The sequence below is a fragment of the Plectropomus leopardus genome, chromosome 5 (assembly GCF_008729295.1).
Source record: "Plectropomus leopardus isolate mb chromosome 5, YSFRI_Pleo_2.0, whole genome shotgun sequence".
Lineage (NCBI taxonomy): Eukaryota > Metazoa > Chordata > Actinopteri > Perciformes > Serranidae > Plectropomus > Plectropomus leopardus.
Genome location: NC_056467.1, coordinates 10,676,186 through 10,703,498, shown reverse-complemented (window position 1 = coordinate 10,703,498; position 27,313 = coordinate 10,676,186). Strand labels below are relative to the sequence as shown.

The window sequence follows — 27,313 nt, the reverse complement described above, 5'->3', positions numbered from 1 at the left end:
TTTACACACTTTAATTTGGATCTTCTGAGCTACAAACTAACACCTTGAAGTTTTAAGTCACCATTTGGTGCCTCATCGCTCTGAATCAAAATTTAATCAGGAATGATGTTCTCAACAATAAAAGGTTTTGATTATACTGAGAAATACATTCATAAAAGCATTACATAGAAAACAATGAATGAATATCACTTTAACCAAAGGTTTATTTCTAGTATTGATACATATCATTCTGTTTAGCTCTGAAAAATACTCAGTTAAAGGTTTTTTTTCTCTTGTCAATCACATTTGACTGCATGTCGTACTCACACATCTAATATAATTCTGGATAAGATGTGACTTTCTTTGTGTTAATTTGGACAAAAAATCTGTGTACACATTACAACAACAGCATAATAATAATAATAATAATAATAATAAAAATAATAAAAATAATAAAAACAAGGTAAAGATGATGAATGTGTAAATAAAGGAAAAGGGAGTTAAATAGGAATTAGGAAGGAATAAATTATTATAATATACAATTATAATTATATTGTCCAGTCCTATTATAAAGTGCTATATTTACCATAGCTACAGTTACCTAATTAATATGCAACAATCTTCATTATAGTATATTTCAACCACAAAGACTTGCTAACAGATTACTTATAGATTAATTATTAATTACCTGCTGTCTGTGACATCTGATGATGATGAAAGTAACAGCATGCCAATGGACTTTTTTCACAACAGACACTTTGACTTGCCATAGTAGGACAGCAAAGGTGAAAGTGCCCCACTAAGCTGCTACAGTGAGCCACCGTGGACAATAGCAAGGCCTCCACTAAATGCAATGCAGCTATCAATAATAGCTACTGAATACACCTGTGCTTTTCCTATTACATGTCGAAATGTTTGCAGTGGAAAAAAGGTCTATGGAAGAACACAGTGATATTTCCAGCCTCTGAGGATACAGCCTCTCCTAATCAAGCCCCTAAGGATCATTACCAGTCAATAGTGTGTGTGCGCATGTCAGGCGCGCGCGCGTGTTCGTGGAGTGACGCATCATGAGACATCTTGAACGTCATTTCGGGCTCGAATTTAATGATCTGCGCTTAAAACCTTAAAATTTTAACGAGTCTCTTTTCCTCTCTCCCACATGACACATTTTTACACTGAAGCGGAACTCCTTTCAGTTGGGCTTTGACACGTCAGCTGTAGGTGCCGGACACATTTAGCCGCCGCACACGCCGGGCTTCCTGGTGGTTGATGTTAGAATGGATCGTCCGGAGGTAGGACGGGGGGCGGGAACTCCGCTGCACGTCATCTATCGCTCACACATCCATACGCTTTTATATATCTATGATGCGCATAGCGGAGCGTCACACTTATGAACGGGAATGATGCAGACAGATCATAGCCCGTATGTAAAGACACAGATATAATATACAGTCTATAAACGCGATAAACCGAAAAATCTGTCAGAAACTACACGCTGCTGTGATTGGTTGATTCTGCTGTCAGCATTTGAGCTCCCGCCCCCTCCATCCGGACGATCTATTCTCGCATCAACGCTTCCTGGTTCTTCTGTTTTGATGTTCATCGAAATAATCTGTTTTTAGTCGAACGGTGGTTATTTTGTTGTGTTTCTCATTTTTTATTAAGATGGCATTAATCTCCGAAATAATTAACACAGAATAAAGCCGACTTCCAGGTGACTGGCTCTGTTATTCAGCCGTTTGTGTTCAGTTTTTCTGATTTGGCATGCTGTCATCATCACCAGGTATGCATGAATTCATCTACTGCATATGTGGTTTCACTTTACTTTTTACACATATCTTGCTTTTGCCTTAATAATGTGCCGAAAAACATTTATTTTTGAATAGTTTTTGTTAATTTCACTGTATGTTGTCCTTTACTTTTAGGCCAACGCAACACCTTGCGAGTTTAAGGTGACAGCTGCTATCATCCGTGTACATATTAATAGAGCTATTCAATGGTTTAATTGCTTTCTGGCAGACTCTGATCATGTCATCCAGCCAATGAATGAATGTGGACACACTGTTAGTGTGTGACTTTTATTTCACACGATGGGCAGTTAGTATGCCTCTTGTACTATATCAGTTTGCAATACAAAGCTTAAAAATCATCACAATGCTGAAAGTGTCTCCTTCATCTTTCACCCGCCTCATGAATCATTGTCACAATTTGTTAATTGCAATGTGGATATTCTGAACATATTTAAGAAGTCTGCTTGTGATCATCAGATACTCACTTGACCGGTTTGCCACTAGCTTGATCAAATGTTTGATCAAGTGTTTGATCGAGAATGTTTTTCCATTTATCTTGACTTGTTTGTTACCATTACACGCACCTGTCTATTTAATCAATATTCGATTGTGCTTTGTTTGATTTGTATGTTGTATCTTCTTTTTTCTTGCCATGAACAACTTTATTTGTCTGTACTGTTTGCCATTGTGGCTATGCCTTCCAAAAACTTAAATTTTAATCTCATTGGGACTCCAATGATTCTTAGTAGCTTCAAAGACTTGCAGTAAATTGTGCAGTTCTTATTATTTCAGCATTTCACTCTTTTTTTCTGCAGATTTGCTAAGGGCTCAGCCGGTTTGATGCCCATAGCTCCAACATGGAGCACTCAGATTTTATGACACACAAGAACGGGCGACAGAGGAAGCTGGCGGGTGCCCCCCTCCCACCTGAAAACATGAGGGACATAGACAGAGAAGACATGAGCTCCTCTGAACCAGATGTAGAAGCAGAAACAGAGGGCCTTATCAGAGAGTCTGACTCTGAGGACAGTAGGCACAAAGTCCGGCCTGGGATCCGTGGCGAGTTGGGGAACGTGTTGCTTCTTTTGTTTCTGTACGTGCTGCAAGGGATTCCTCTGGGACTGGCTGGTAGCATCCCTCTGATCTTACAGAGTAAGAACGTCAGCTATAAAGACCAGGCCTTTTTTAGCTTTGTCTTTTGGCCATTTAGCCTCAAGCTTCTCTGGGCACCACTGGTGGACGCTCTCTACTTCAGCAAGTTTGGTAGGAGGTAAGAATGACATGTTAATGTCTTCATCAGGTTATTCTTGTTTTACCTGTTGTTTTCTTTTTTCTAATTTACCTTTTTTTCTTTTTTTACCTCCCACCTGATTCTGCAGAAAGTCATGGTTGGTGCCCACACAGTACCTGCTGGGCCTCTTCATGCTTTACCTTTCTTTGACTGTCAATTCACTGCTGCAGAGTGAGGGAGGACCCAAAGTGGTAACACTTACTGCAGTCTTCTTTATGCTTGCTTTCCTGGCAGCCACACAGGTATGCAATCATTAATACTGTGACATAAACACGCATTCAGAAAGAGAAATGCATTCAAGTCCACAGTTTCTCTCTTGTCCTCTTTTTGCACCTTCTCTGCCTCTAAGGACATAGCTGTGGACGGCTGGGCCCTCACTATGTTATCCAGAGAGAATGTGGGCTATGCTTCTACATGCAACTCTGTGGGCCAGACAGCAGGATACTTCCTGGGGAATGTGCTCTTTCTGGCCCTGGAGTCTGCAGACTTCTGCAACAAATACCTCAGAGTGGAGCCTAAGGACACAGGGATAGTCACATTGTCAGGTATTATCTATCTCTGGTGTGAAAGGTTAACCAGAGAAACAACTTTTCTGATACTTTTCAACAGAACAGTCATTTCAGTGGATTTTCTTATATTTTGTATTCTACTGCAGACTTCTTGCTGTTTTGGGGAGCGATGTTCCTTGTTTCTACAACGTTGGTAGCCATCCTAAAAAGGGAAAATCAGCAAGGCAAAGGAAAGAGGAGAGTCCATGAGGAGACGCAGGGTGTCATGGAAACCTACAAGCTGCTGCTCTCTATCATCAAGATGCCGACAGTCTTCACCTTTTGTTCCCTGCTTCTTACTGCTAAAGTACTTGAGCATTACTTAATGAATATGTGGTTTGTCTCTGAAATGTAACCCTGAAGGTGTTGCTTTTGCTTGTTTGCCACTCGCCATGAACATCTGTTGCGAATGTAAGATTTTCAATGTGTCGTCGCTTTGTGTTTCAGATCGGCTTCTCTGCAGCAGATGCAGTAACGGGTCTGAAGTTAGTGGAGGCTGGAGTTCCTAAGGAGCAGCTGGCATTGCTGGCAGTGCCTATGGTCCCTCTGCAGATCCTGCTACCTTTGATCATCAGTAAATACACAGCAGGGCCCAAACCTCTGGATGTCTTCTACAAAGCCTTCCCTTTCAGGTTGTAACACACATCAAGTACACACACAAATCCATGCATACCCACATTCAAGAAACTAAAAGCTAACAGAGTGTTGCTGTTTTGTGCTTGCAGGTTGCTCATCGGGCTGGGGTACGCGGTGTTGGTGTGGTGGACCCCCAGCGTAAAACAAGAAGGAGGGTTCCCTGTTTACTACTACGCCATAGTGCTGCTCAGCTACGCATTGCATCAGGTTTGTATCTCTGCTGCTCTGTTTAATATCTTGTTTTTCTCCTATTTTCTGCTTTTAGCTCAATCCTCATCATAGTTTATCCAGGTGACATGATCTCAGCAACATGCAGACAGTAACAGATTGCTCCTCTTCACACTATTTACAATATAGTATGTCCAAATCTGCTTGGTGAATGCGTAATAAAAACTGACCAAAAATGAGCTAAAATGACTATAATTGATCACAACAGGCAATGCTAAAATTCTTAGTTTATGCCCAAATAAAACTAATTTAACCTAACATGGAGTAATTGGTACACAAATGATCATTTTTTTGGGCGAAGTGTTCCTTCAAGTCCTTTTTCTCCGATCAATCTCATCTCATTTCACTGTCTCTGCCTCCAGATGTCACTGTATGACAGAAAACTCTAAAGCATCATGGAAAGGAAAATATTTATCCCCGTTCTTTCTTTTTTTCATTTTTCAAATTGCAGGCATTTTTTTAGTAAGGGATGTAATGTTATTTTTTTTTGGACCTTGGATTTCTGCCATATCACTAATGTGATAATAAAGTCTTTAAGGTCAATTTGAGATTTGATTTGCTTTAATATACTGTATATTCTCATTCTTCTACCTCAGGTGGCGTTGTACAGTATGTACGTGGCCTGCATGGCCTTCCATGCCAAAGTGAGCGACCCCCTGATTGGCGGGACCTATATGACCCTGCTGAACACAGTCACTAACCTCGGTGGAAACTGGCCCTCCACTGTGGCCCTGTGGATGGTGGATCCGCTGACCTCAAAGGAGTGTCAGGGGGCTGTCGGGCAGAGCTGCGGCTCTCCGGAGGAGGCAGGGGTGAGTTATCAGGAGGAGAGTGAGGGAAAATCAGCCCGGTGATGTATATAATTACCTAGACTTGATAAACTGATTTCCTTTGTCCCTGTTTGTGTCTCCAGCTGTGCGTTAAGGAGGGCGGCTTCTGCGTGACCACATTGGACGGCTACTACGTGGAGTCCGTGGTGTGTGTTGTGATCGGTCTAGCCTGGTGGCTGTGGTTGGGGAAGAAGATGAGGCGGCTGCAGGAGCAGAGCCCCACTGCGTGGAGGTGCAGAGCCAATCAGTGATGATGCTCCATCATCAGCACCACAGACTCGTCACATACTCCGAAAACAGCTGAATGGTCGACATTGTGTTCTTCCACTCTCATCCGTCTGGTTTAGTCCCTCTGGTCCTGCTCTAGCTGCTGCGTTCAGAAAACTCATTCTCACCTCTGTCACCCTGAAGCACATAAATCTGATAACACACAACGTCGTCTCTCTGGATGGAAAAAGTCCTTATCACCGTTTCTCATGCTACCTGTCAACACCCTGAAAACTGAAACAACCGGTCAGACTAGCTAAAACGTTTTTGTTGTTTTTGTTGTTCTGAAACCATTTTCTGCTGCTCGAAACAGCCTAACCAAACGAGAGCTGGGTCAAAGAGCACGTTCAAACAACGTCTTGGGTTTGTTTTACCTGTTTGGATAACCAGCTGATTGAGTGTACAAGTTTCTGTGTGCATTTTTTACCTTTTGCCCAGAAAAACAACTTCTTGAAATTTGAGCTCCTCCACATTAAAGTAAAATAAAATCAGCACGTCAGACTTTTGTGCGCTCTTCTGGCCAGTCACCATATTATCTATATTAAAAGGATACCAAAGGGAAAAGACAGGTAAAACATACAAACGCACTCCTCCAAATTTACTGTCTGCACGTGTGGATATGATTTTCCACTGGTATTGAAGTGTCTAAAGTGTCCTGAAGCTGGTTATTCAGAGTAAGTTAAACCCAATGTGAACACTATCTTTCATCGCTGTTTGACTCAGATCTGAACCGAAGTTTGTGGGTATTTTAATTATTATTTAAATATATATGTATTTCCTCTGAAGTGATTTGTGCCTTGTTTAGAGTTTCAAATTTTTTCAAAGCCAACTTTGATTGCGTTTAAAAATCAAGGCAGGGAATAATAGTTATTGAAGATGAAGTCTGATGAACACTGTTTTCTGTCATACTGTAGTTTGGTAGATTATGCAAAACGTGATTACTTTCATCATTGATTATATTCATGTTTTTTCTTTTTTTTATACATACTCCAGAATATGACACTGAGCACACATTCCTTATGAAAAATATACGATTACCAATATCATCTATGGTTAAATGAACTGATATGTCTAGAATATTAAATGTTTTATAGTTGGAGTATTCTTTTATTTTTCCTTGAATCTGATTCGTTTTATTCATCACAGGACCAATTCAAATCTTTAATAGCAATATTGGATAGTGCAGCTTTGAATCATTGGGACCTGTTGTCAATAGGATCTGGTTATTCAATGATTCTTCAGTGATTCTTCAAGGTACCTTTTAAGGTGCAAAAAAAAAAAAATTCAAAAATATTTATGCATTTCTTTTTTTCAGTCAGCCTGTTGTAGGTCTTGCAGCATTTTCCATTTTTATAGATGCATTTTATTGAGACACGCTGTATGTGAAAGGCCATTTAGCTGTATACTATTAATGCTGCAATTTATAACAGAAGCGCTGATTAAGACTTTTTAACATCCCTAAAGCCTGTCAGGTTTTGTGTAGAAGTGTAGATGGAAGATCTCTTGGCACATCCCGTCTTAGTGGGACATTAAAACCAGCCTGGAATTTATATAAGTAAATACGTACAGTGAATTTCTTGCCCTCCAAAAATATTTCAGAACCCAGACGAGCAGCCTTGGTGAGAAACTTGAAAAGCTGTTTATGTTTTGTATATTGTACAGAACTAAATGTTACAGTATTTTCTCTAAAGCCAGCATTGAAAACCCAACAGATTCAAATTCAAATGTTGAAGTACACAATCAGGGTTAATTTTTAACTCTTGTTGGAAAAGTACCTGAGTTCCTATGGGGACTATGTGAACCACATGTAAAAGGTCAATCAAGGGTCATTTCAGAACACTATGGTAGCAGCATTTAAAAAAAATCTTTTCCTGGCCAGTGATTCATCTGAAATGCTCAGAGGTCCATTATACTGTACATTAAAGGAATACTTAAGCCATCAAATTACCATCTATTTATCAATTACTCACCACGTTACGCTGAATTTGTGAAGAAAACTTTTGGCTCACGTGCCTCCAAAGTGAACGAAGAATCCAAAAACAGACAATTCTTGATAAACTGAAGTTTATGTGGGACACACTCAACAACAGCAAAACTTTATCTAAACATCCGTTCACAAATTCTCGCACAACACGAGCAGTATAATCCACGTCTCATTTATCCAGCCATATGCTCAGTACTTCACAAACAAAACGCCCTTTCCAACAGGGAGCTTGCTCTTTTCAAAGCCAGGCTCCGTTGCCAAAAAAATAGTTTTATCTCACTGAACACAGGAGCTGCTGGTCTACAGACGCCTCGATCTGTTAGTTTCTCATGTGACTTTAGTGGATCCAAAAACAGCATTGTCACATTGTACCGCAGGTGTTGCAAGAGAGTGTGCAAACGAATGTTTTTGATAAAAGATTTTTGATGTAAAATAAAGCCCCCATGACTCAAATTCCTCCAAAAAAATTTCTGTATTTGGATTCTTAATTCACCGTGCAGGATGCAAGAAAAACAAAGTTTTCTTTACAAATTCAGCGTTACACAGGCTGAGTAACTGACATACAAGTGGTCATTTGCTGGGTGAAGTATTCCTTTAACTTCATACTTGATAACTTTGCTCTGATGTCTATTGAGCCTTTCATTTGTATTTGTACCAACAGATCACTGTAATATGCCTTTTCTGCCATTAACAGGGCACAATTTGTGTTTGAATTTTCTTTGACAAAGAAATTTGACGTCATGTGCGACTGATGATTTCAACATCATGCATGTTTTTATATTTTAGATCAATTTAATCTAAATGGGCTTTTAGGTGTTGGTAAACTACTGTTATTTCAGCTGCAGGAAGTTGTTTTATTTTATTTCACCATGTTACCTCATAACCATTGAAGCGACTCCTTTTACTTAAAATGAAAACTTGCGATTTTATTTTTTTTACTCTGCACAGCTTTTGTTTAGGATAAGTCCAAATGCCCAATCATATCAAGGAAAAGTATAGCACAGGGTAATAATACAGTGAGAAATTTAAATAAGCCAGCAGCAGCACTCTGCAATGTTTCGATGATGGATGTGAGGACAGTCATAGGATGCAATGTTGAGATTTGAAACAAATCTTATGTGTAATTAAAAAAACATCCACATACTTGTGAGTTCTCCAGAGGTTTTTTTCCCTAAAGTTTGAACACGATAACCGGCATTCACAAAAAGACACAATGCATTGTTTTTTGTTTTTTTTTTACATTTTATTATAATTTGCCTTGCTTTTCGGGATTTCTAAAATATCCCTCCTAAACAAGTGAACGCTGATGCAACAGGCTGTAAATGCTGCCCCGAGTTTTCGGAGCATTTAACCCCACAGACAGTGTCCAGATCAACTGGTGCCACAGTCTCCAGTATGAGTTCACTCCAGGGGTCAGTCGGGGGGGGTCTGACGGCCCCCCCCCCCCGACCCCCACAGTCGGGGGGGGGGGGGCCAGAGTGGGGTCACACAAAGCAGCACCGAGATCAGTTTTGGGTGGTCGTGGTGATCGGGCTGAATTATGTCCGGTGATGCGTCAGCTAATCCAGTGATACATCCCACAGTGTAGTGCGCCTGAAGAGCAGATAATTGAAGTACGGTTCCCACATCAAACAAGTCATTCAGTCATCTACAACACCAATGCCGAAAGAATGTAAAAAGTCAACATCTTTTTTTCTTGTTTAATTTAGGCTCTCTGATTCATCACTGATGTATAGCACATTTAATGCATCCATTTTGTAAAACACTGTAAGACATAAAGCTATATTCATCAACAGCTTAACCTACGCTTGTCCGCTGCTCACAATGATCATTTCTTTGATCTTTTTCAAAAACAAACCATATTGATATCATTTCATTCAGAGCCAGGAAGCTTTTTTTTGTTTTTTTGTTTACGAATTGTCAACATCTCCCAGACGGAAGCAGTTACCTTTCTGGCATTCATTCAAATAGCACAAAGCACTTTGGATGTCGTCTTGTACAGCAGACTGGCTGCGCTTTTAGAGTAAATCGCTTGCATACTGTGTGATATATCATCATCTTTCCGTCGCATTAAAAAGGTTGTGGCTCCTCAAAAGTTTTCCAGTCCTACTAGTCCAGTTCAGAAAGGTCGTGAGACCTGAGGTGTCGGAGGAGAAGTGGTGAGGCGGTGACGTTGTCGGTAGCACTTAACTGCAGCACGCTGGAGTCCCAGACCCACGCACAAACTCCAGGCTGTGACAGTATATGGAGTGAGCGGATGTGCAATTTTGGATTTGAATTGTCTCTAGCATCCATCTTTTTGCTTTGTTTCTTAAAAAATATCAACAAAAAAACAGAAAAAAAAGAGTCAAGAAATAAACTCTCCTAAAGAGGCGCGGTGGGTCATAGGTTCATACGTAAATGCTCGGGCCGTTTGGCCACGACGGGATAGGCTTGCTGCTTCATCTGAGCCAGGTTGACCCCGGCAGGCTGACGGATGGGAAGAGGGGCCGAGGCTTCGGAGCTTGTTGTGATGTCCATCTGCTCTGGGGTGGACAGCTCCATGGCCTGGTCCTGAGGTGACTGGAGGACACTCGGTCCTCCGCCGGGGAGAAGGGGACTCCGCGCCCAGCAGTCCCCCGCTGAGAACTTGACCGGGCTGAAAGGAGATCAGAAAAACAGACAGATGTCACTCAGACGCATTTGGAACAACATGACGGCTTCATGTGTATTGCTGTGATATTCTTGGTTTCGAGAAATAAATTCAGCCCTCGTGACCAGAAGTGAGGGGTGAGATTTTAGGAAAGCAGATGTCTGCGTTTAATCTATTAGTCTGCATAAAATAGAAAACAACAGCAATTAATATGTGCTTTTAATACATAATTCCCACATGTTCTTATGGACACAATTTCAAAACTTTTCCATGATATTTCAAGGACCCATAAAAAACCTTTTTCCTCCCAAACATATCAGATTTTAACTATTCAAACTGAATCTCAGCTAGCAGACATACACGGAGGGAGAGACAGAACGCAGGGAGAAAATAAAGCAAAGCAAAGCTTGTGACAGAAATGTCACGGGGACACGCTGTAGGTTTACAAACAGTAACTCTACAAAAATGTGGGATTTTTGTGTGGCTGGCTGACTCTCGAGTTAGATGAACAAGATAATGTGCTGAACAAACTCAGGAGGCAGAAGTATGTGCAAAAAAAAAAAAAAAAAAAAAGGTGGTGATTTATTAACCAAAAAATCACATTTTAAGCAGAGGGGAACAACAGAAGTCCCGCAAAAAATTAACAAAAAAAGCACTACTGAGGTAACAAACAACTAAAAAGAAAAAGCACAGCCTCACAGATAAGCTGCCACTGACAATCCCTCCACTCAACGCCCAGGTGGCGTCTTATAACCCCTCCTGGCCCATCCCTAATTGGACTCATCCCCTGCATGGGGGTTGGGTGTGATGGACAACAGGAGAGATTAGCGACCTGATTGATAGCTTCACTCTGGCAAACGAGGCACAGGTGGCCGAATCATGCCTGCTGACTGCTGTCGGGGATCTGGGCATGTGAAAGGGTAGAGAACCTTTTCACACACACAACAGAGCCGAGTTACGTCGCCAGCTACAGAAAACACATTTGCCGTCAAGCTACATTACGAGGAAGATTATCCACAGAAAATTAATGTAAAAGCTTTACTACACACAGAAAAATTTCAGAACTTTTCCAAAACTTTTAATGATTTTTAGTAATACAATGAAAACATGACTTTGAAATTCCATGACTTTTCCAGGTTTACCATGGGAACCCTGTTAAAATGCCATACACTGTTAGCCTTAAGGCAGTCGGGCTAAGCAAGTGGGGCTTTAGTTTAAATGTATTTATCACAAATCTGGTGAGGGACGGCCACTTCTCATTTGTGTCGACCTCAGACGGACTGAAGCTAGATTAAATAGAGATAATTTGAAAGGAAGCTAGAAAAATCACTTATTTATATCATGTTAGGAAAATGCAATGAGAGTTAAAAACCAGGATCTGTTAACATAATTTTTTAAAATTATCATGATAAATCATCCGTTGTGAGGCACTTTAATGGTCAGAGCCCCAGCTTCTTTGGACTGAAGACGCCACAGAGAGGTGGTGATAGGGACAGCATCCTTCTCTGAAGGAAAGCGTCCCTCATTCCCGAGAGGACGAATGAGATTTAAATTGCTTGTTTCTCATGAAGTGAACATATCTGTGTTGTTTCTTGGTATTTCATGTGTTAAGTGCTTTATATGATGAGATTCTGTGCTGTGAAAGGTTGTGGCTCCCCCTGTTGGGATGTAATTGCTGTGCTGGCTTCAGTCAGCTATAATTAATACCACCTGTGTATATTGTCTGTGACACTGTTGGAATACAAGCTGAAGAAGGGTGTCTTGCCCAAAATATCCACCAAAAAGGAGAGCTTCCCCAGTCTTTATTTTATAGTCACTTACATTACGGATACGGCACCCAGGACCTAAAGCTTTAATCGTGTGTCGAGTCCACTGTGTCTAATTTTTACAAAAAAGTTTAAATCAAAAATATACAAAAAGAACTGAGTGTGGTAAAAAAAAAACAGAAATGTCTGGAATAAAACAGAGATCCACTGTGGGAATATTGGGGTTTTCCAATCAGCCGGTACACGAGCCTGCCACAGACACGCTAACATACCTGAGAGGTGTTCTTGGGCTGCCCATGATCCGTCGAGGAGAGCGGATTTTTGGCTCAAATGAGAACTTTTCTTTGATGTTTTCCAGGACAGACGGAGCGACGTATGTGAAACCCTGCGGAAACAAAGACGTCACAGACAAACACAGGTACAGTTGGTGCGCGGTCCCATCTGAAGCAGCAGTGTGAGTTGTCCGCAATGCAGTGGCTTTAAATCTGATAACTGCCATTTTCTTGTCATTGATGTTGCTCTGTGATGCACTGTGAGTATCTTTAAAATTAAATATAATGAAACAGAAACTGATATAAATACATCAGCAATTTGGGAAAATGTATGATAAAAATGCTGATTAAAATGCTGATCCTGTGGTGTCTTTTTAAACATTCAATAACTGAAAAGGGAAATGACGAAGATGAAACATAGTTGTTAGCAATCAGTTTTCGTTACTGAATATCAGAGGATAGTTATGGAAATTTTTTTGCAGCCTTTCTTATGTGATCAAGACGTAACAAAACAAACAAAAGACAGGGAAATGCAGTTTAGGAAAGTTACCAGAAAGGCTTGATTGGCACTCTCGCTGAGTGTCGAGTCATCCGGGCTGTCGACTGGTGTCTGACTGGTGAACTTCGAGTCGAACTGACTCACGTCTTCAGCTGATTGCTGCCAAGATAGAAGGGAGGACAAACACAGGTGAGGAGCTGCAGCAACACGAGACGTTGTGTCAACTCACAACATTTAGACCTGAAACAAGATAGGACCTGGGTTCAGTTACTAAAACGTGTTTGGCTGGTTTAGAATCAAGCCCCATCGCCATTTCAGAAAAAAGAACAAAAAAAAAAAAGTACTCAAGCAGCTTCAGTTGAGAATTCACACAGATCTTATTTCAAAATTTTACATTCTCAAATTTCACCCCTTAAAACTACAAGTACTGTGGTATCCGGTTCAGACCTCCTGGTGATCTGCTCCTCTGACACTCACCAGGAAAGGCTTGAAGGGAGGCTCCACTTTCCGAGCCAGCAAATCCTCCCAGTTGATGTGTCTGAAGAAGGGATGAGCCTATGGGGAAACAAACAAATAATGAGGGGCCATAAAACACATATTTTAGTCTGGGAAATTTTAAACAAACTGCCATATATGCAACCACAGATTTTTCCAATGCATGAGAGTGTTAGCGCCAGTATGTCTTGAGAAGTTTTGTGGTACAGAGATTCTGCATTTTAGGGCTGAAAGTTGTGCTTCACCAAACAAGCTGAACTCAAATCAGTTTCTCAGGAGTAACGGTCTTCAGAAACAATCTTAAGTGACACAAACAAGCTGCTGGGTGCAGCTAAAACCAAAAACACAAGCAGGGCAGGGATCCCATTTGTATTTGAAATCATTCAAAGTCTGTGAATTTTAGAAAACTAGAATCATCACCTCGTGGCTGTATGTCTGTGCAGACTCATGAGTGGTGTTTTGTCTTTCTGCAGAACATTATGATGCCAGAGTGAAGGTGACCTTTGACCTTTTGGATTTAAAAGGCCATCCCTTTATCATTATATCCGATAAGAAAACTGTGAAATTTTGCCAAAGTGATCTGAAGAATTCTTGAGTTATGGCCGAAGATGTCAGTTTTTCACACTATAAACTCTGTTTCTGCTGATGCAGTTGAATGTAATATATTACCTGCTACAATGCTAACATTCTGCCTTTTACACCATATTGCAAAAAAAAAAAAAAAAAAAATATATTTATATATATATATATATATGTTTGATATATAGCAGATGCATGTATGTATGTATATACATTATGCCATCTTCTTCCGCTTATCCAGAGTCGGGTCGCAGGGGCAGCAGCCTAAAGATGCATTATGTCTTATATTTTTATTATTTAATTCTATGTATATATTTCTTTATTCTGTACTTTCTCTTTGTATTTCTTCTCTGCCAGTGGGCATGGAGAGAACCGTATTTTCGATTTCTGTATGTCTAATAGACATGGCCGAATTGACAATAAAGCTGACTTTGAGTTTGAGTCCAACTGGATGTTTGTGCCCAATTTAAAGAAATTCCCTCAGGACCTTCTTGACATATTGCGTTCATGAGAATGTGATGGATGGACTACCTCAAACATATTGCCTCCAGCCAAGGTTGTAACTTAAAAAAAATCAAGACCAGTTTTTGAAATTAGACTAAAGTCTATGAAAATGCTGGAATTTAAATATGTTGTGCAAGAATAGGAATTCTCTGTCTCTAGTGCTAAACTTACACAATATTTTTCTGCTGTATTAGAGAAGAAAAGAGACGTTATACTCTGCCATCACCGTAACACAGCAGCATTGAGAACTGTTCACACACTCAAGCCTCTTTCTCTTTTGAATTGTTTATGAGAGTCTTTAAAGCCTGTGGTTCTCATTATAAAAATTCTCAGTGTTTTAACAGCAACTAACCTTGATCCGTGTCTCAAACTATTCCATTTAGGTTTGGGAATTTGAGGGAATTAGGCCTGAAAGCCCTTGAAATGTCCTTGAATTTGATGTTTAAGAAAGTGTGGAAATCGTGATTTTAGTGGTTCTGATGAAAATATCAGGTAATAATATTCATTCTCACCTGCACCTCTGTAGCATCTCCTGCTCCCGCTCCCAACCGTGATGAGGCGTTCCTCTTCAGCAACTGTACAACCAGCAGTCAAATGTCAAAACAATACTTGCACAACAACTCCACACGAATTTCGGATAAACACGCGTCGTAAAAGCTTTTAAACAAACAGGAGATACCCGTTTCAGAAGATCTCTTGCTTCTTGTGTGAGGTAGGGCGGGAGGCTGAGCTTACACTTCAGGATCTTGTCTATGGTCTTTTTTCGGTTTTCACCAGTGAATGGCGGCTACAGTTGGAAAAGAGAGGAAACATTTAAACATTCCCAAATTACGATGGACTTTTTTTTAAAATGAGAGCATGAAAAGATAAAAGTTGAAAGCTTTTCGTCGTGTTGTAAAACTTTTAACTGACCGCTCCTGTGAGCATGTCGTACATCAGAGCACCCAGACTCCACCAGTCCACCGCTCTGTTGTGTCCACTTCTCATCAAGATCTCTGGGGCCCTGCAACGATGCGAGTGCACATTTCTTACTAACGAGTTTATGTTAATGAGTTGACAATAAGCATGACTGAAGACGGAAAGCAAAGAGCGAGTAGGGGTGTGTGTGTGTGCAAGTGTATCAAAAAGATAACATAACTGCAGATGGGAGGGGTGAGGAGGAAAATTAAAGCGCTTACATGTACTCAATGGTACCGCAGAAAGTATGGGTGACTGTGCCGTCGTGAATCGACTCTTTACACAATCCAAAGTCTGTTAACTTTACATGGCCTGGAATGAAAACAACACGTATTCAAAAGCAATTATTTACACATCTTTGTGGCAAATATACATACATCTGAATTAAATCACAACAAAACAAACAAATTTAAGACCTTTTTTTGGACAAATGATGCAGGCAGGTTTGAGTTCATTTCATTACATGCACACGTGGATACAAACACACACACCTTGGCTGTTGAGCATGATGTTCTCAGGCTTTAAGTCTCTGTAAATGATGCCCTTCTGGTGCAGGTGGCCCAGAGCCATGGAGATCTCTGCCAGGTAAAAACTACAGAGAGAAACAAAAAACAATTCCAAAATCCACCTTATGACACAAAAAAAGCACTTCATAGTCTGATATGCATAAGGTCTCAGCATACCATATGTTTGTAGTGACTTTAACCCATTGTTAGGTTCATTTTACTGGTGAAGAAGTGTAAATATCGTTGCTACAATTTAATTTAACTTGTGTGTTGATTTTAAAAGATCAAATCTGCGTTTGAGGTGTTCTGACATACAACTATAAGATGCAACCATCGGCCAATCAGAAATGAGTATTTTTCCACGGTGACTTCATAGGAGATGGAGCTGATGCTGCCAGGATGTCAAGTCAATTTTATTTATAAAGCCCATTATCACACACATCTCTCTGTCCTTAGACCCTCACATCGCCTAAGGAAAAAGTCCCCCGAGAAAAAACCCTGTAACGGGGGGAAAAACATGGAAGAAACCAAAGGAAGAGCGGCTGAGGAGAGATCACTGTCTGTGCAATATAAGAAGGAACAACACTCACCAGGCTGTGTCTTCCATGAAGATTCCCTCCCTCTCAAGCTGCATGAAAAGTTCTCCTCCTGCACAGGTGAACACGTGTTAACACGGGCGACATACAAACAGCACAAAGGCCAGGCTGCGTAGTTGACCCTCACTACTGATCTCCCCACAGAAGACAAGCAGGGAGAAATGATTTCACACTTCATGCATGCTACGCTTTTATCTTCCTGCAGAGTGTGTGTTTGTACCAGTGTGTGCATTTCTTGTACTGACCACTCAGGTACTCCAGGATGAGATACAGCTTTCCTCCCGTCTGGAAGGCGTAGATGAGATCGACAATGAAGGGATGTTTCACCTCCTCAAGGATGTTCCTCTCTGCCTTGGTATGGGCCGTGTCCTTGGCGTTGCGTACAATCATAGCCTGGTGCCCGCCGCCCCAAGAAAGCATATCAACATTAGCCACAGTGTAGAAAAACATGTTTTAATCCATGCAGATGTCAAACATCTAAACAAAATAGTCTTGTCAATAGGCTGTATATTGTTGCCATATGAGCTGCTTGTTTGTCCTGCATGACTAACAGAGAACTTAATTCAATGTACAGAGGCAGGAGTTCAGCTGAGCAATTAAGGTAACTATTATGTCACTGATGCAGGAGTGTTATTTCTTAATTACTGCTCATTTAGTCTGATAATAACTAAAAGTTCAGCAAATGCAGGTCTTTATACTTCTACTGTTTTTCCTATTCCTTATTTATTACTCACTCAAAGCAACAATAAAGCCTTAAAATGAAAACTGTTAAGTTCTATGGAGAATAACGAAGCCAACAGACTAATCATTATTGAGGTTTTATATGAAGCGCCTTCTGCTCCTCCAGCTCTCCACACTCTCCCTCTCCTCTCTGCTGCTCCTGTTTATGTTTGCTAACCACTTCTGTCAGAAAGCTAAAGAGCTGCCTGTCAGCAGAGATGTTGTCTCAGCTTTGGGCGTCAAAACCACGACAACAGATGGAGCTCCAACAGGCAGAGCGAAGCTGTGATGAGCCCTTTGATTCGGAGGAGGATGCTGCGAAAGCTGGCTGACTAAGAAGTCTTGAAACTTTTGGGCATTTCACATTTTTGTTGAGGCTGATTATGAGACGTGCATTGTGATTTGAATTTTTCAGCCCCTTCTTATTCACGAGCTAGGTTAAAGTTACCCGACCACAAAAAAACGTCGTCCACTAACTGCTGTACTATGCTACAGGCTGTTACTTACGTTGGATAATCTGGGCCCGTGTTTATTAAGCATCTCAGAATCACTGTGGTTTAATCCCTAAGTTATTTATGAGCCTTCCCACACACACACACACACACACACACACAGAGCAAACAATCAACAGTTTGATTTAAGAGTAAATAACATAATTGGTATGGGAAGTGTTTTTATTCATCAGTCATTAATTAACAGTGACTTCCAGGAGTTTTTTGTCAGTGGGTTCGAAGTAAAATCAACACATTCAAAAGAGGCTAAATCAGAAATAATTTAATGCAGAAAATCTAAATGTATTACAGCATTATGTCACTTGAATTGCAAGCTAGTTAAGCTCACAAGACTATGAATAGATTTTATCTCAATATAAAAAATGACACATTATTTAGATACTAGTATATAATTATATTCAGAGGGGAAATCATAGCAGCAATAGCTGTTAAGTCTGAGATCGCTGCTTTTGTGGCAGTATTTCCTGTTATTAATTGAGAGTAAATTGCAATAACATTTAAACTTTTCCTGCAGTTATTATTATTATTATTATTAGAAAATGTTGCACACTGTGCATATTGTGGTATATCGGTCTTGTCACAGTCTACCTGCTGGGAAATCCTAACAGGTTAGGACAGCTCCGCAGCTCTCCTGAAACATGCAAAACACATGATATATTTCCTCGATGGAGACAGTTGATAAAACGCTTTCAGCCCTGAGCCTATACGCAGGACTGCCTATAAGTCACTCCAAGAATTTTGGGCAAGTCAGGACTGACTTCTTACTCTGAGATGCATCATAAACACGGGCCCTTGATTCTACCCCAGAATCTACAGGTCTCTATCAAAGCAGTGCTGCCATTTTGAAGCTGTACGATCGAAACGACCAGTTGAAATCTGGCAGGTCTTAAACGTGTCACTGGGGTCATTTTAGCCAATCAAGCAGAAGCAGTGTGAATATCCAGCGGAATCTAATGGGCTGAGGCAGAGTGTTTTAAGTGCCAAGGCTGCAGCAGCACAGATGGCACTCTACCAACTAGCAGTGAAATCTTACCCCACCAACGGCTTCAAGGACGGCCAATATTTGCAGACAGAAGCACCACAATGTTTATTTGTAATAAAAAGTGTGCAATTATGTTTACACGATTCAAGCAGAGAGAGGCATTGCTTTAACTGAAGTGATTCAAGTAGGAAAAAAGTACCTTTTTTAAAACTTTCATGGCAAATATTTTGCCCGATGCAGCTCCGACAACTTTTCGAACTTGAAAAACCTGCACAAAAGGAAAAAAAGACTGATGTGATTAAAATAGATCAACACTGAAAGAATCACAGGTCAATATGAGTCAGTTTTTCATATTCTAAAGGGGAAATAATCCAAAGTGTGCATTTGTAGGAGTGTGTGCATGTTCAGTGTACTTTTTCATGTACTTTCTCAAGGCTTGCTGCTTCTTGGGTACCACAAGTACCTTTCCATAACCACCTTTCCCCAGAACCCGCAGCAGCTCAAAGCACTCTGGTCTGATGTTCTCCGTCCCCTGGTTGACGTTGTCCTCTGATATCTCGATCTTCTCGCAGTCGTCCATGTTGCTGCAGAGACATATTAAATGCATTTTGTTCTTGTGCAGCTGTTTTTCACTAATTCAGTCACAAAAAGGCATACAAACACAAGAATACTTACAACTCAAATCCGCTGCACTGGTCCATGATGTCTCCGATTTGAACCTGGAAGGAAAAAAGGGAAACACAAAATAAACACAGGTCCTGAAAGGTTTTTGTTCTAATGAGGAAGTGGAAGAACAGCGATGGAGAACACATGAGCAGCTGCTGAACATCTACACAGAAATTACAGTTTGATGTCTTCCCTCCAATGAATATCTCTGTTGGAGCTTTTTAACCTCATAACGACATTTATGTAATTCAATTTCTTGCTTGTGCTGAACACGTAATGCCTGTTTCAATACTATGTTAGTAAGACATTTATAATACTTGTTCTTCTATACAATAAATGTCTAAGAACACGATAATGGCTGCACTTAAATACAGAATCAAGCTCTCAATCAACTCCAGTTTGAGGATTTGCTGCTTTCTTCTGTTTTGATATCATTGGAATCTGAATATTTTGGCATTTTGGTCAAAAATGACATATATGAAAACATTGCTTCAGACCCACAACAACAACAACATTTTTATATATATATATATATATATATATATATATAATATATATATACAATTTTCCTTCACTTTATGGAGAAATAAATCGTCAGATTAACTGATAATTAAAATAATCATTAATTGTAACCCAACATACATTATATCCTGCTGTAAAATCGGGGTGGGAATCACCAAATGCCCAACAATACAATGAAATCAGGATTTTTTGGTCACATTCCAATATTATTGCGACTGTAAACAATTTTTTAAAATACACTGACTATTGTGATGACATATATTGTGATATACTGCAATTCATTACCTTTTTTCAGTTGTAAATTAAAGGGAAAGGGAAACTTTGTAAATACCTGTTTTTTATCAAAAAAGATAAAGTTTTAAAGATGAAGTTTCACACTTCTCAATCATTTTACTTGCAGCAAAATGTATATAGTGGACTAAAAAGCAATTGGTTTTACTATTCTAGTAGATACAGTTTTATTTGTATTTGGAATTTTAATCATTTCGACGATAAAATAAAATTGATAGATAACTTTAGCCAAAATAACTGTCTGTTTTGGCTTCACATGGACACTGGAGCTGAGATGTGTCGTTGACAAACAGGAGCTGTTGTAATCTAATAGTTGCCCAATCCATGCTCCATGGACATCAACATGAGGCAAGATATTATGCAAAACTTGTTTATCTTGATGAAAAACTGCATGTATCTGCGCAGATATTACAAATTAAATTATATTGACGGTGTGATTTCTATAACAGTGGATAATAAATGATTTTGTTGTAATAAGACAGTACTTGTAAAATTGCATAAAGCAGTATTTACAAATAACTTGGTAATTTACAAACACAATTTAGAGTAATGGTTATTTAAAGATAAATGCACAATGTGCTGAAGTGTTGTGCAGCAGCATTTTAGGCTCGGTGTGAACAGAAGCACAGCAGCTTACAGTCCATACAGTCCCACTCTGCAACAGTCTTGCCAAAATAAACTGTTGCACACCGAGCCACATTTATCACTGCAGCACCTTTGGCCAAGTAAGGCTCTGCTTGCACAACTCCACCATGACAGCGATGGTTTTTAAATGACACGGCGTGAACAGCGCATGCACTTCATCAGCAGCTATCGTTATCTGTAAAATAAAAACAGGACGACTGACAGCTCTTCACGATCGCTGTCAGGCTAACGGTGGCGAGCTAGCATTAGCCTCAGCTAACCCTGCTTGAAAAAGGCCCGAGAGCTCCGGCTGCAGGAGCAGGCCCGCGGTGGCTGGCAGGCTACCAGGCAGCTAACAGCTAGCAGCTAACCGCTGTGCGTGAAGAGTTTCTGCTGTGACAACTCTCGCGGTTACGTTCAAAATCCTCCATTAAAGTACCTCCTCATTCTCATCGTCGGAGACGTTTTTTCCTCCGGCTGGTCCAAATCAATGTCAAACACTCCAGCCATGGCAGCGCTTCGCTCGGATCGCTCTGTCACAGACCGCAAGAATAGCAGGCGTCCCCCACCTCATGGACAAACACACACCGCCGCCATAACCGCTACTACACTGAGCATGCGCACTGCAACGCACAACAAAAGGGGCGGTAACCTGAGCTTTTATTTTGTCACAATGGTTATTAAATTAACAAGATCATAACAAGATTTTTGTATCAGCTTTTGTTATAAGGTAGAAGGTAGATTTATGTGTCATGTTTTTAACAAAGTTTAAAAATGAAATACAATAAAATAGCTACTCTGATTACATTATTCCAGTCCCTTAAAAAAAAAAAAGGAAAAAACAAAACAAAACAACCTGTAACTACTGAGATCAATTTTCACTTTATGCACATACTCTCAAACTAAATACAGACATGTATTGTGCTTAGTTAGGCTCTGTTTTCATATTCAGAATATTTTACTCATTCCCTGGGGAAAATTGGGAGAAGTTACAGTTGCTCTTATATTATATATGGCTATAATGGAAACAAAGGAAATAGACGCAAGAGGATGCAAGAAAAAGGTGCGTTACGCCACAATATAAAGCACATAAGAAAATAAAAGTAATATAAAAAACTTTATAAGATATCAGACTGCTTAAACCAATGACAAGAGAGCATAGCATCCCAATAATATATATAAAAAACAACATAAATACAGTTACCACTACTTGTAGAACAGCTACATAATAATAATAATAATAAATAATAATAATAATAATAATAATAATAATAATAATAATAATAATAATAATAATAATAATAATACAAAATTATATTTATTGCTAAAAATCTATTTTTATGGCTTTTTGTGCATGTGTGTATTTATGGCCCCCGTCGTCTTGTCCTATGTTGGTAAAAATGCATCCTCTAACTCAAATTCATCATTGAAAATAAAGTTAGTGTGCATATAGCCTATTTCTTGAAATGCAAATTAGAAAGAAAGAAAGAAACTTTGTTTTCAGTACACTCAAGTGGGAGTTTTATTTTGAAGCTTTCGACAAAACCGGAAATGCATTGCTAACTTCTTGTGGCGGCAGAAGACAGCGCGAATTCTGGAGTATGGTGTTGCCTTTCAGGAGTTTTTATGTTCCTGTACCCTGATCGATAAAACTATGGAAAGTCTCCACTCTTCCTGAGCGAAAATGTCCACGGTCACAGTGCAGCTGGGTCAGTGCGGTAACCAGGTGGGTCACGAGCTGTTTGACATCATCTGCAGCGATGCTCAGGAGGGACAGAGGAAGGTGTACACGACAGCCAGCTGTGAGCGCTTCTTTCATCAAACCACAGACGGAGGTAACACACCTGGATGACGTAAGTGTGCCGCCTGTCCTGTCTGTACTGCACACCTGTTAACCTGCCCTGTCTCCCTGTCTAAAACTAGACCTTATAGCCAGGGCGGTGCTGATTGACATGGAGCCAAAAGTGATCAACCAGAGTATCAGCAGGGCTGCAAGATCTGGCAGGTGGAGGTACGGAGAGACTGCACACTTCAGCCAGAAGCAGGGCTCTGGGAACAACTGGGCTAATGGGTGAGGACTTATTTCATCACTTAATCTGTAAAATATATCAAAAACTAATCACTGTTAATTAAAAAAAATCATCATTCCCAACTGAAGGCCCACTTAGGGACTGTTTGTCAATTATAAGAAGGGAGGGGGTGGTGCAAAATGGAAGGAGGCATTTCAGATAGTTTCTTCAGCAGATAGACTTTTTTGGTTTTATTTGGATTTGGGGGAGGGACTTTCAGCTTTAAATGGTCATACCCACAGGACTTCCAAAGTGGGTATCAATCAAATGTTTATTTGTATGGCACTTTTCATACAAAGAGTAACACAAAGTGCCTAACAGAGATTAAAAACAATAACAGAAATGAAAAACATCAAAGAAAATCAAGAAAAATACAGACAGCCTGACCCTCCCACCCCCACATATACGTACACAACAAAACACACACATTCATGTAGATATTCCCACACATATTCGCAAAGGCACCCGAACACCCCCCCTTACCACCCACACACACGCACACATACACCAACACACACCAATTGTTACTAAAGAGACTGGCTAGGCACTGAGACCTGAGGCGAGGGAGAGTATGTGTTCATGTACCCAGTATTTCAAAAAAGCAACAATGCAGCAATGGGTCGAGACTGGAATCAAACCTGCGGTCGCTGTGGCGAGGATACAACCTCTGTATGTGGGGCGCTACTCTATCCACTGAGCCACTACGTGCCCCTCAGCTCTGAAATTTAGCATCAAAGTTCATTTCTTACCTGAGAAATACCACTATAACTAATAACTATTGTGGTTAAGAATGAACTGTCATGCTTATATCATGTCAAGTGTAACTGAGTTTGTGTATTTTATTTACAGGCACATCACATACAGGAGTCATGCTGTGTTTCAAAATAAAAGCTGGTGTTGTGCGTCTTGTATCCCACAGGTACTGTGTCCACGGGCCTCGTCACAGAAACGTGGTGGAGGAGCTGGTTAGGCGTGAGGTAGAGCGCTGTGACAGACTGGCCGGACTCATGGCCATGATGAGTGTGGCAGGGGGAACAGGCTCCGGGGTCGGTACTTATGTTACTCAGTGTCTCAGAGACATCTACCCCAAGTCCTTCATCCTCAACCACCTCACCTGGCCGTACGGGACTGGGGAGGTATGGAGACTGCTGTCATGTGCTCTTAGTGACTGACTAGTCTTAATTATTAACGGCCCTATAAATCTGGTTTTCCTTAATTTGTCCTTTCAGGTGATTGTCCAGAACTACAACTCTGTGCTAACGCTGGCTCATCTCTACCAGCTGTCAGATGCCATCCTGGTGCACGAGAACGACACGGTGCACAGGGTCTGCAGTCAGCTGCTCAACATCAAACACATCTCCTTCGGTGATGTCAACAGGGTGATCGCTCACCAGCTGGGCAGCGTCCTGCAGCCTGCGCTCACTGCTGACTCCCATGGAGTCTACAGCAGGAATCCTCTGAGTGAGAGATCACACACACACACACACACACACACACGCACGCACACATTTTTTGGCACTTTTAGCACCAAAAGCTGATGTTGTCTAAAGCTTTTCAACACTCAGAAACTCACACCAAAACAATGTAGGCTGATAAACAGCTCTAACGGTGAGAGGAAAATATGTATTTTTGATTTTTGGGTGAACTGTCTGTACAACTCAGAGCAAATGTCCCCATTTTTTTGGCATTAAATCCCTCTGCCACAGATTCAGCCACACCAATAATTAGAAACACAGAATATAATAAAACTACCAACATCATTAGGTCAAACCTTTATACTATAAGCTTGTCCTCATAAACAAGCACGCCTTAAGCGTTATTGTTACTCTTCAACAGGTGAACTGGTTAGCGCCCTCGCGTGCCACCCAGAGTACAAGCTGCTCAGTGTGTCCACAATCCCTCAGATGCCCAGCTCCTCCATCGCCTACAGCACGTTCAGCTGGCCAAGCCTGCTCAAACATCTGCGACAGATGCTCATCTCCAACACCAAGATGGAAGAAGGCAAGTTCTGTCAAAATCTAATTTGGCACTTCAGTTTATGTTTAGCTGTCATTCTGACCCCAAATTAAATCTTTTGCCGTCAAAATATGCTTTTTTATACTTATGTAAACCAGGTCTATTGGCCCTAAATTCCAAAACGAAGGGAAAAATGTGTGGTAATGGGTTAGACTGAAGTGAAACTAAAGGTGTAACACAGAATTGATTGACAATTTATATAATATTCTTTAAATAACATTCAAACCAGGCGGGGTCATTTTGACCCCAGAGGACAAAAGGTGTATGGCAATTGGGAGGACATTAAAAGGGTGAAGCTGTTGTACGGCTTGAAAGTGAGTGTAATCAATTACAAATGAAATCATAAAACACTAAATGATCCTTGTTTGTGCTGTTTAGGTATAGACTGGCAGGTGCGTCCTCCTGCAGGCTCTGAGCGAACCAGGAGTCTCACAGGACCTAGCTTTAACACGTCTCTGGCCAACCTGCTCATACTGAGAGGAAAAGACGTCTACAGCGCAGAAACAGGTCAGAGAACTGGTTGAAATGTATGGATTTAATTAAAAAATGGACTCCTTATTGATTTATCTACATAAATCCACAGGTCATAAATTAGATGATCTGTACAGGCTGCTGTGATACGTATAACAAAAAAATTTCTTACAGTATTATCAGCAGCTTTCTGTTTTAAAAACTCTTCAGAGTGCAGAACAAAGGATGAATAATGTTCTGTGCACAGGTGGCTTTGAGGACCCCGCCCTGTACGCCTCCTGGCTCTCATCAGAAGAAGCTTTCAGCTTGTGGAAATCCCCAGTGCCTTTTAATAAGTATGAAAAATGTGCTACGCTGGTTAGCAACAGTCAGGCTCTGCTCAGCCCTCTGGATAACATGGTGGGAAAAGCCTGGAATATGTTTGCGTCCAGGTGAGTCAGCACTCGTTACTCAGAGAAATGCTTAAATATCACTTTTAGGAGAAACTGGGTTCAAGCACATTTTCTTTCTAATACCCTCATGCTGATGAAGTAAAGTTCACCCGGAAACATGTGCTCAGTTGTTTTGTTTTGGATTAAATGTCGTTTAGTCATTTTTTCTTTGCCATTTTGTTTTCCTCTGTTACAGGGCCTACATTCATCAGTACGTTAGATTTGGGATCTCAGAGGAAGACTTTCTAGACAGCTTTACATCTCTTGAGCAAGTCATTTCCAGCTACCGTCAGCTGAGCTAGAAATGGGACGCATCACCTTACCTTTGGACTGTATGTGAATAAGCAAATAACACTGTGTGGGACATTAATGATGCTATATATGCATATATATATATATGTTTTTAAAATGAAGGTGTAAATTAAAAAAAAAATGACTTGCTTTAACAAGTCTTTGGATAACTTAAAGATTAAAAAATCTCTTTGAGTTACATCTGAAGTGGATATTTTTTTAACACCAAAAGTGTGGATGCACATTCAGTGCCTCTTTAAAGGAAAAAAATATAGGAGCTGTGTTATTAAATTACGTACTAATTAATTAAATTATTTTGTCAACTGCTGCTTTCCAAATTAAGTTTTACACCAAGTGCTTGAAAAAAATGGACTTTTCACCATCAACAATTCCATGACAACCGAGCATTTCCATCTGCAAAGGAAGATCATGTGTCGCAACCAAAAGCTCCCAAACAGCTAATTAATGGACTTTTCAGTGACACCAGCTTTGAGTGGTTTTACACTCTGAAGAAGGCTGTTTGTGCCCAACTGTCACAACATGTAGCAGCATTTTCTACATTTTTAGAATTTTACAATAAATCGCCATCAGAATAAAGACTTTTTTTTACCTTTTTAATTAATTTTTTTAATTACTAGATGAATGCCTTGGACTGTTTTCTATATGAACTTTTGTTTCTTCTAAAGAGCTTGTTCTTTATTAAACGTTTGCCAGACTGTTGCCTTTTTTGAAGCTATCATGGTTTAAAAATGTTAAAGTATGTTCAAGAAAGTACGTTCAACAAACAGAACAAAGGCAAGTGATATCAGTTAACATACTTTTCATCATTTTATTCATAGCATTTCCATAGTTGGGACGGAGTGTCAGTATACAACAAGTTGTGTTCACAAACGGAGCAGCAGACGTGCAGTTTTGGAACCAGTCAAGCAGCGTAAATGAAATGCTGAAGGCCCACAACTTCAGCCAGCTTACAGACCGCTGTTGCCGTGCTAATTTAACAGCCAACACCAGTCTGATAAGCTAGCTGATGGGGTGGAAAGTCATGGAGTTCACTACGGAGAATATAGATATATATCCATTATGCTGGAGACAACCAGACGCTGCAGAGTATGTTTCAAGCAGGACTTCACCGTAACATACTGAGGATTTTGGATTTAGGAAGGTAGTCACATTCAAGTGAATCAGTTAATGAACATTCAGATAAAGAACATTAAAAGGCAAATTTAGCTCAAGCTATGATGGCATTAATGCGATTGTTCCCCCAAGAATTACTAAAAAATAGTAAAAACGTATTAGTGCTGTTCACTTACCTTAAAGATGATAATTTCTAAGAGAAGATTAAACATTAGCTCTTTATGA

At 40.3% G+C, this 27,313-nt stretch overlaps 3 protein-coding genes across 5 annotated transcripts; 2 read left to right on the top strand and 1 right to left on the bottom strand.

Moving 5' to 3' along the window:
* Nucleotides 1-1,547: 1,547 nt before the first annotated feature.
* Nucleotides 1,548-6,668, top strand: slc33a1 (solute carrier family 33 member 1). Of its 3 annotated transcripts, none has more exons than XM_042486077.1 (9): nucleotides 1,548-1,693; nucleotides 2,585-3,039; nucleotides 3,149-3,302; nucleotides 3,410-3,605; nucleotides 3,716-3,915; nucleotides 4,056-4,240; nucleotides 4,334-4,451; nucleotides 5,069-5,284; nucleotides 5,386-6,668. In XM_042486077.1, exons 2-9 carry the CDS (start codon nucleotides 2,627-2,629, stop codon nucleotides 5,551-5,553), a joined length of 1,650 nt encoding a protein of 549 aa, XP_042342011.1. In that variant the 5' UTR covers nucleotides 1,548-1,693; nucleotides 2,585-2,626; the 3' UTR covers nucleotides 5,554-6,668. The 3 variants fall into 3 exon arrangements, with proteins under 3 accessions (XP_042342011.1, XP_042342010.1, XP_042342012.1); XM_042486076.1 differs by having other exon boundaries at nucleotides 1,548-1,762; XM_042486078.1 differs by lacking the exon at nucleotides 1,548-1,693 and adding an exon at nucleotides 1,810-1,931.
* A 2,571-nt stretch (nucleotides 6,669-9,239) lies between these two features.
* Nucleotides 9,240-21,270, bottom strand: LOC121942813 (ribosomal protein S6 kinase beta-1-like). The gene is given in 16 exon segments (XM_042486079.1): nucleotides 9,240-10,191; nucleotides 12,224-12,336; nucleotides 12,774-12,881; nucleotides 13,200-13,277; nucleotides 14,813-14,875; nucleotides 14,980-15,087; nucleotides 15,213-15,303; nucleotides 15,479-15,569; nucleotides 15,749-15,849; nucleotides 16,354-16,411; nucleotides 16,605-16,752; nucleotides 18,773-18,841; nucleotides 19,037-19,157; nucleotides 19,249-19,292; nucleotides 21,116-21,142; nucleotides 21,145-21,270. Coding segments are annotated over 16 exon segments (1,518 nt in total). The 5' UTR covers nucleotides 21,187-21,270; the 3' UTR covers nucleotides 9,240-9,935.
* A 1,050-nt stretch (nucleotides 21,271-22,320) lies between these two features.
* tubd1 (tubulin, delta 1) lies at nucleotides 22,321-26,021 on the top strand. The gene is made up of 8 exons (XM_042487173.1): nucleotides 22,321-22,511; nucleotides 22,600-22,747; nucleotides 23,665-23,881; nucleotides 23,975-24,206; nucleotides 24,582-24,746; nucleotides 25,140-25,268; nucleotides 25,480-25,663; nucleotides 25,860-26,021. Exons 1-8 carry the CDS (start codon nucleotides 22,361-22,363, stop codon nucleotides 25,963-25,965), a joined length of 1,332 nt encoding a protein of 443 aa, XP_042343107.1. The 5' UTR covers nucleotides 22,321-22,360; the 3' UTR covers nucleotides 25,966-26,021.
* The last annotated feature ends 1,292 nt before the right edge of the window (nucleotides 26,022-27,313 follow it).

Excerpts from the sequence above, each read along its gene's own strand:
- slc33a1 (XM_042486077.1), top strand. The coding sequence starts at position 2,627 with ATGGAGCACTCAGATTTTATGACACACAAGAACGGGCGACAGAGGAAG. Across the intron at positions 3,303-3,409 it reads CTTTCCTGGCAGCCACACAG|GACATAGCTGTGGACGGCTG; the intron begins GTATGCAATCAT and ends TCTGCCTCTAAG. Across the intron at positions 4,241-4,333 it reads TACAAAGCCTTCCCTTTCAG|GTTGCTCATCGGGCTGGGGT; the intron begins GTTGTAACACAC and ends TTGTGCTTGCAG.
- tubd1 (XM_042487173.1), top strand. The coding sequence starts at position 22,361 with ATGTCCACGGTCACAGTGCAGCTGGGTCAGTGCGGTAACCAGGTGGGT. Across the intron at positions 22,748-23,664 it reads GGGAACAACTGGGCTAATGG|GTACTGTGTCCACGGGCCTC; the intron begins GTGAGGACTTAT and ends TGTATCCCACAG. Across the intron at positions 23,882-23,974 it reads GGCCGTACGGGACTGGGGAG|GTGATTGTCCAGAACTACAA; the intron begins GTATGGAGACTG and ends TTGTCCTTTCAG.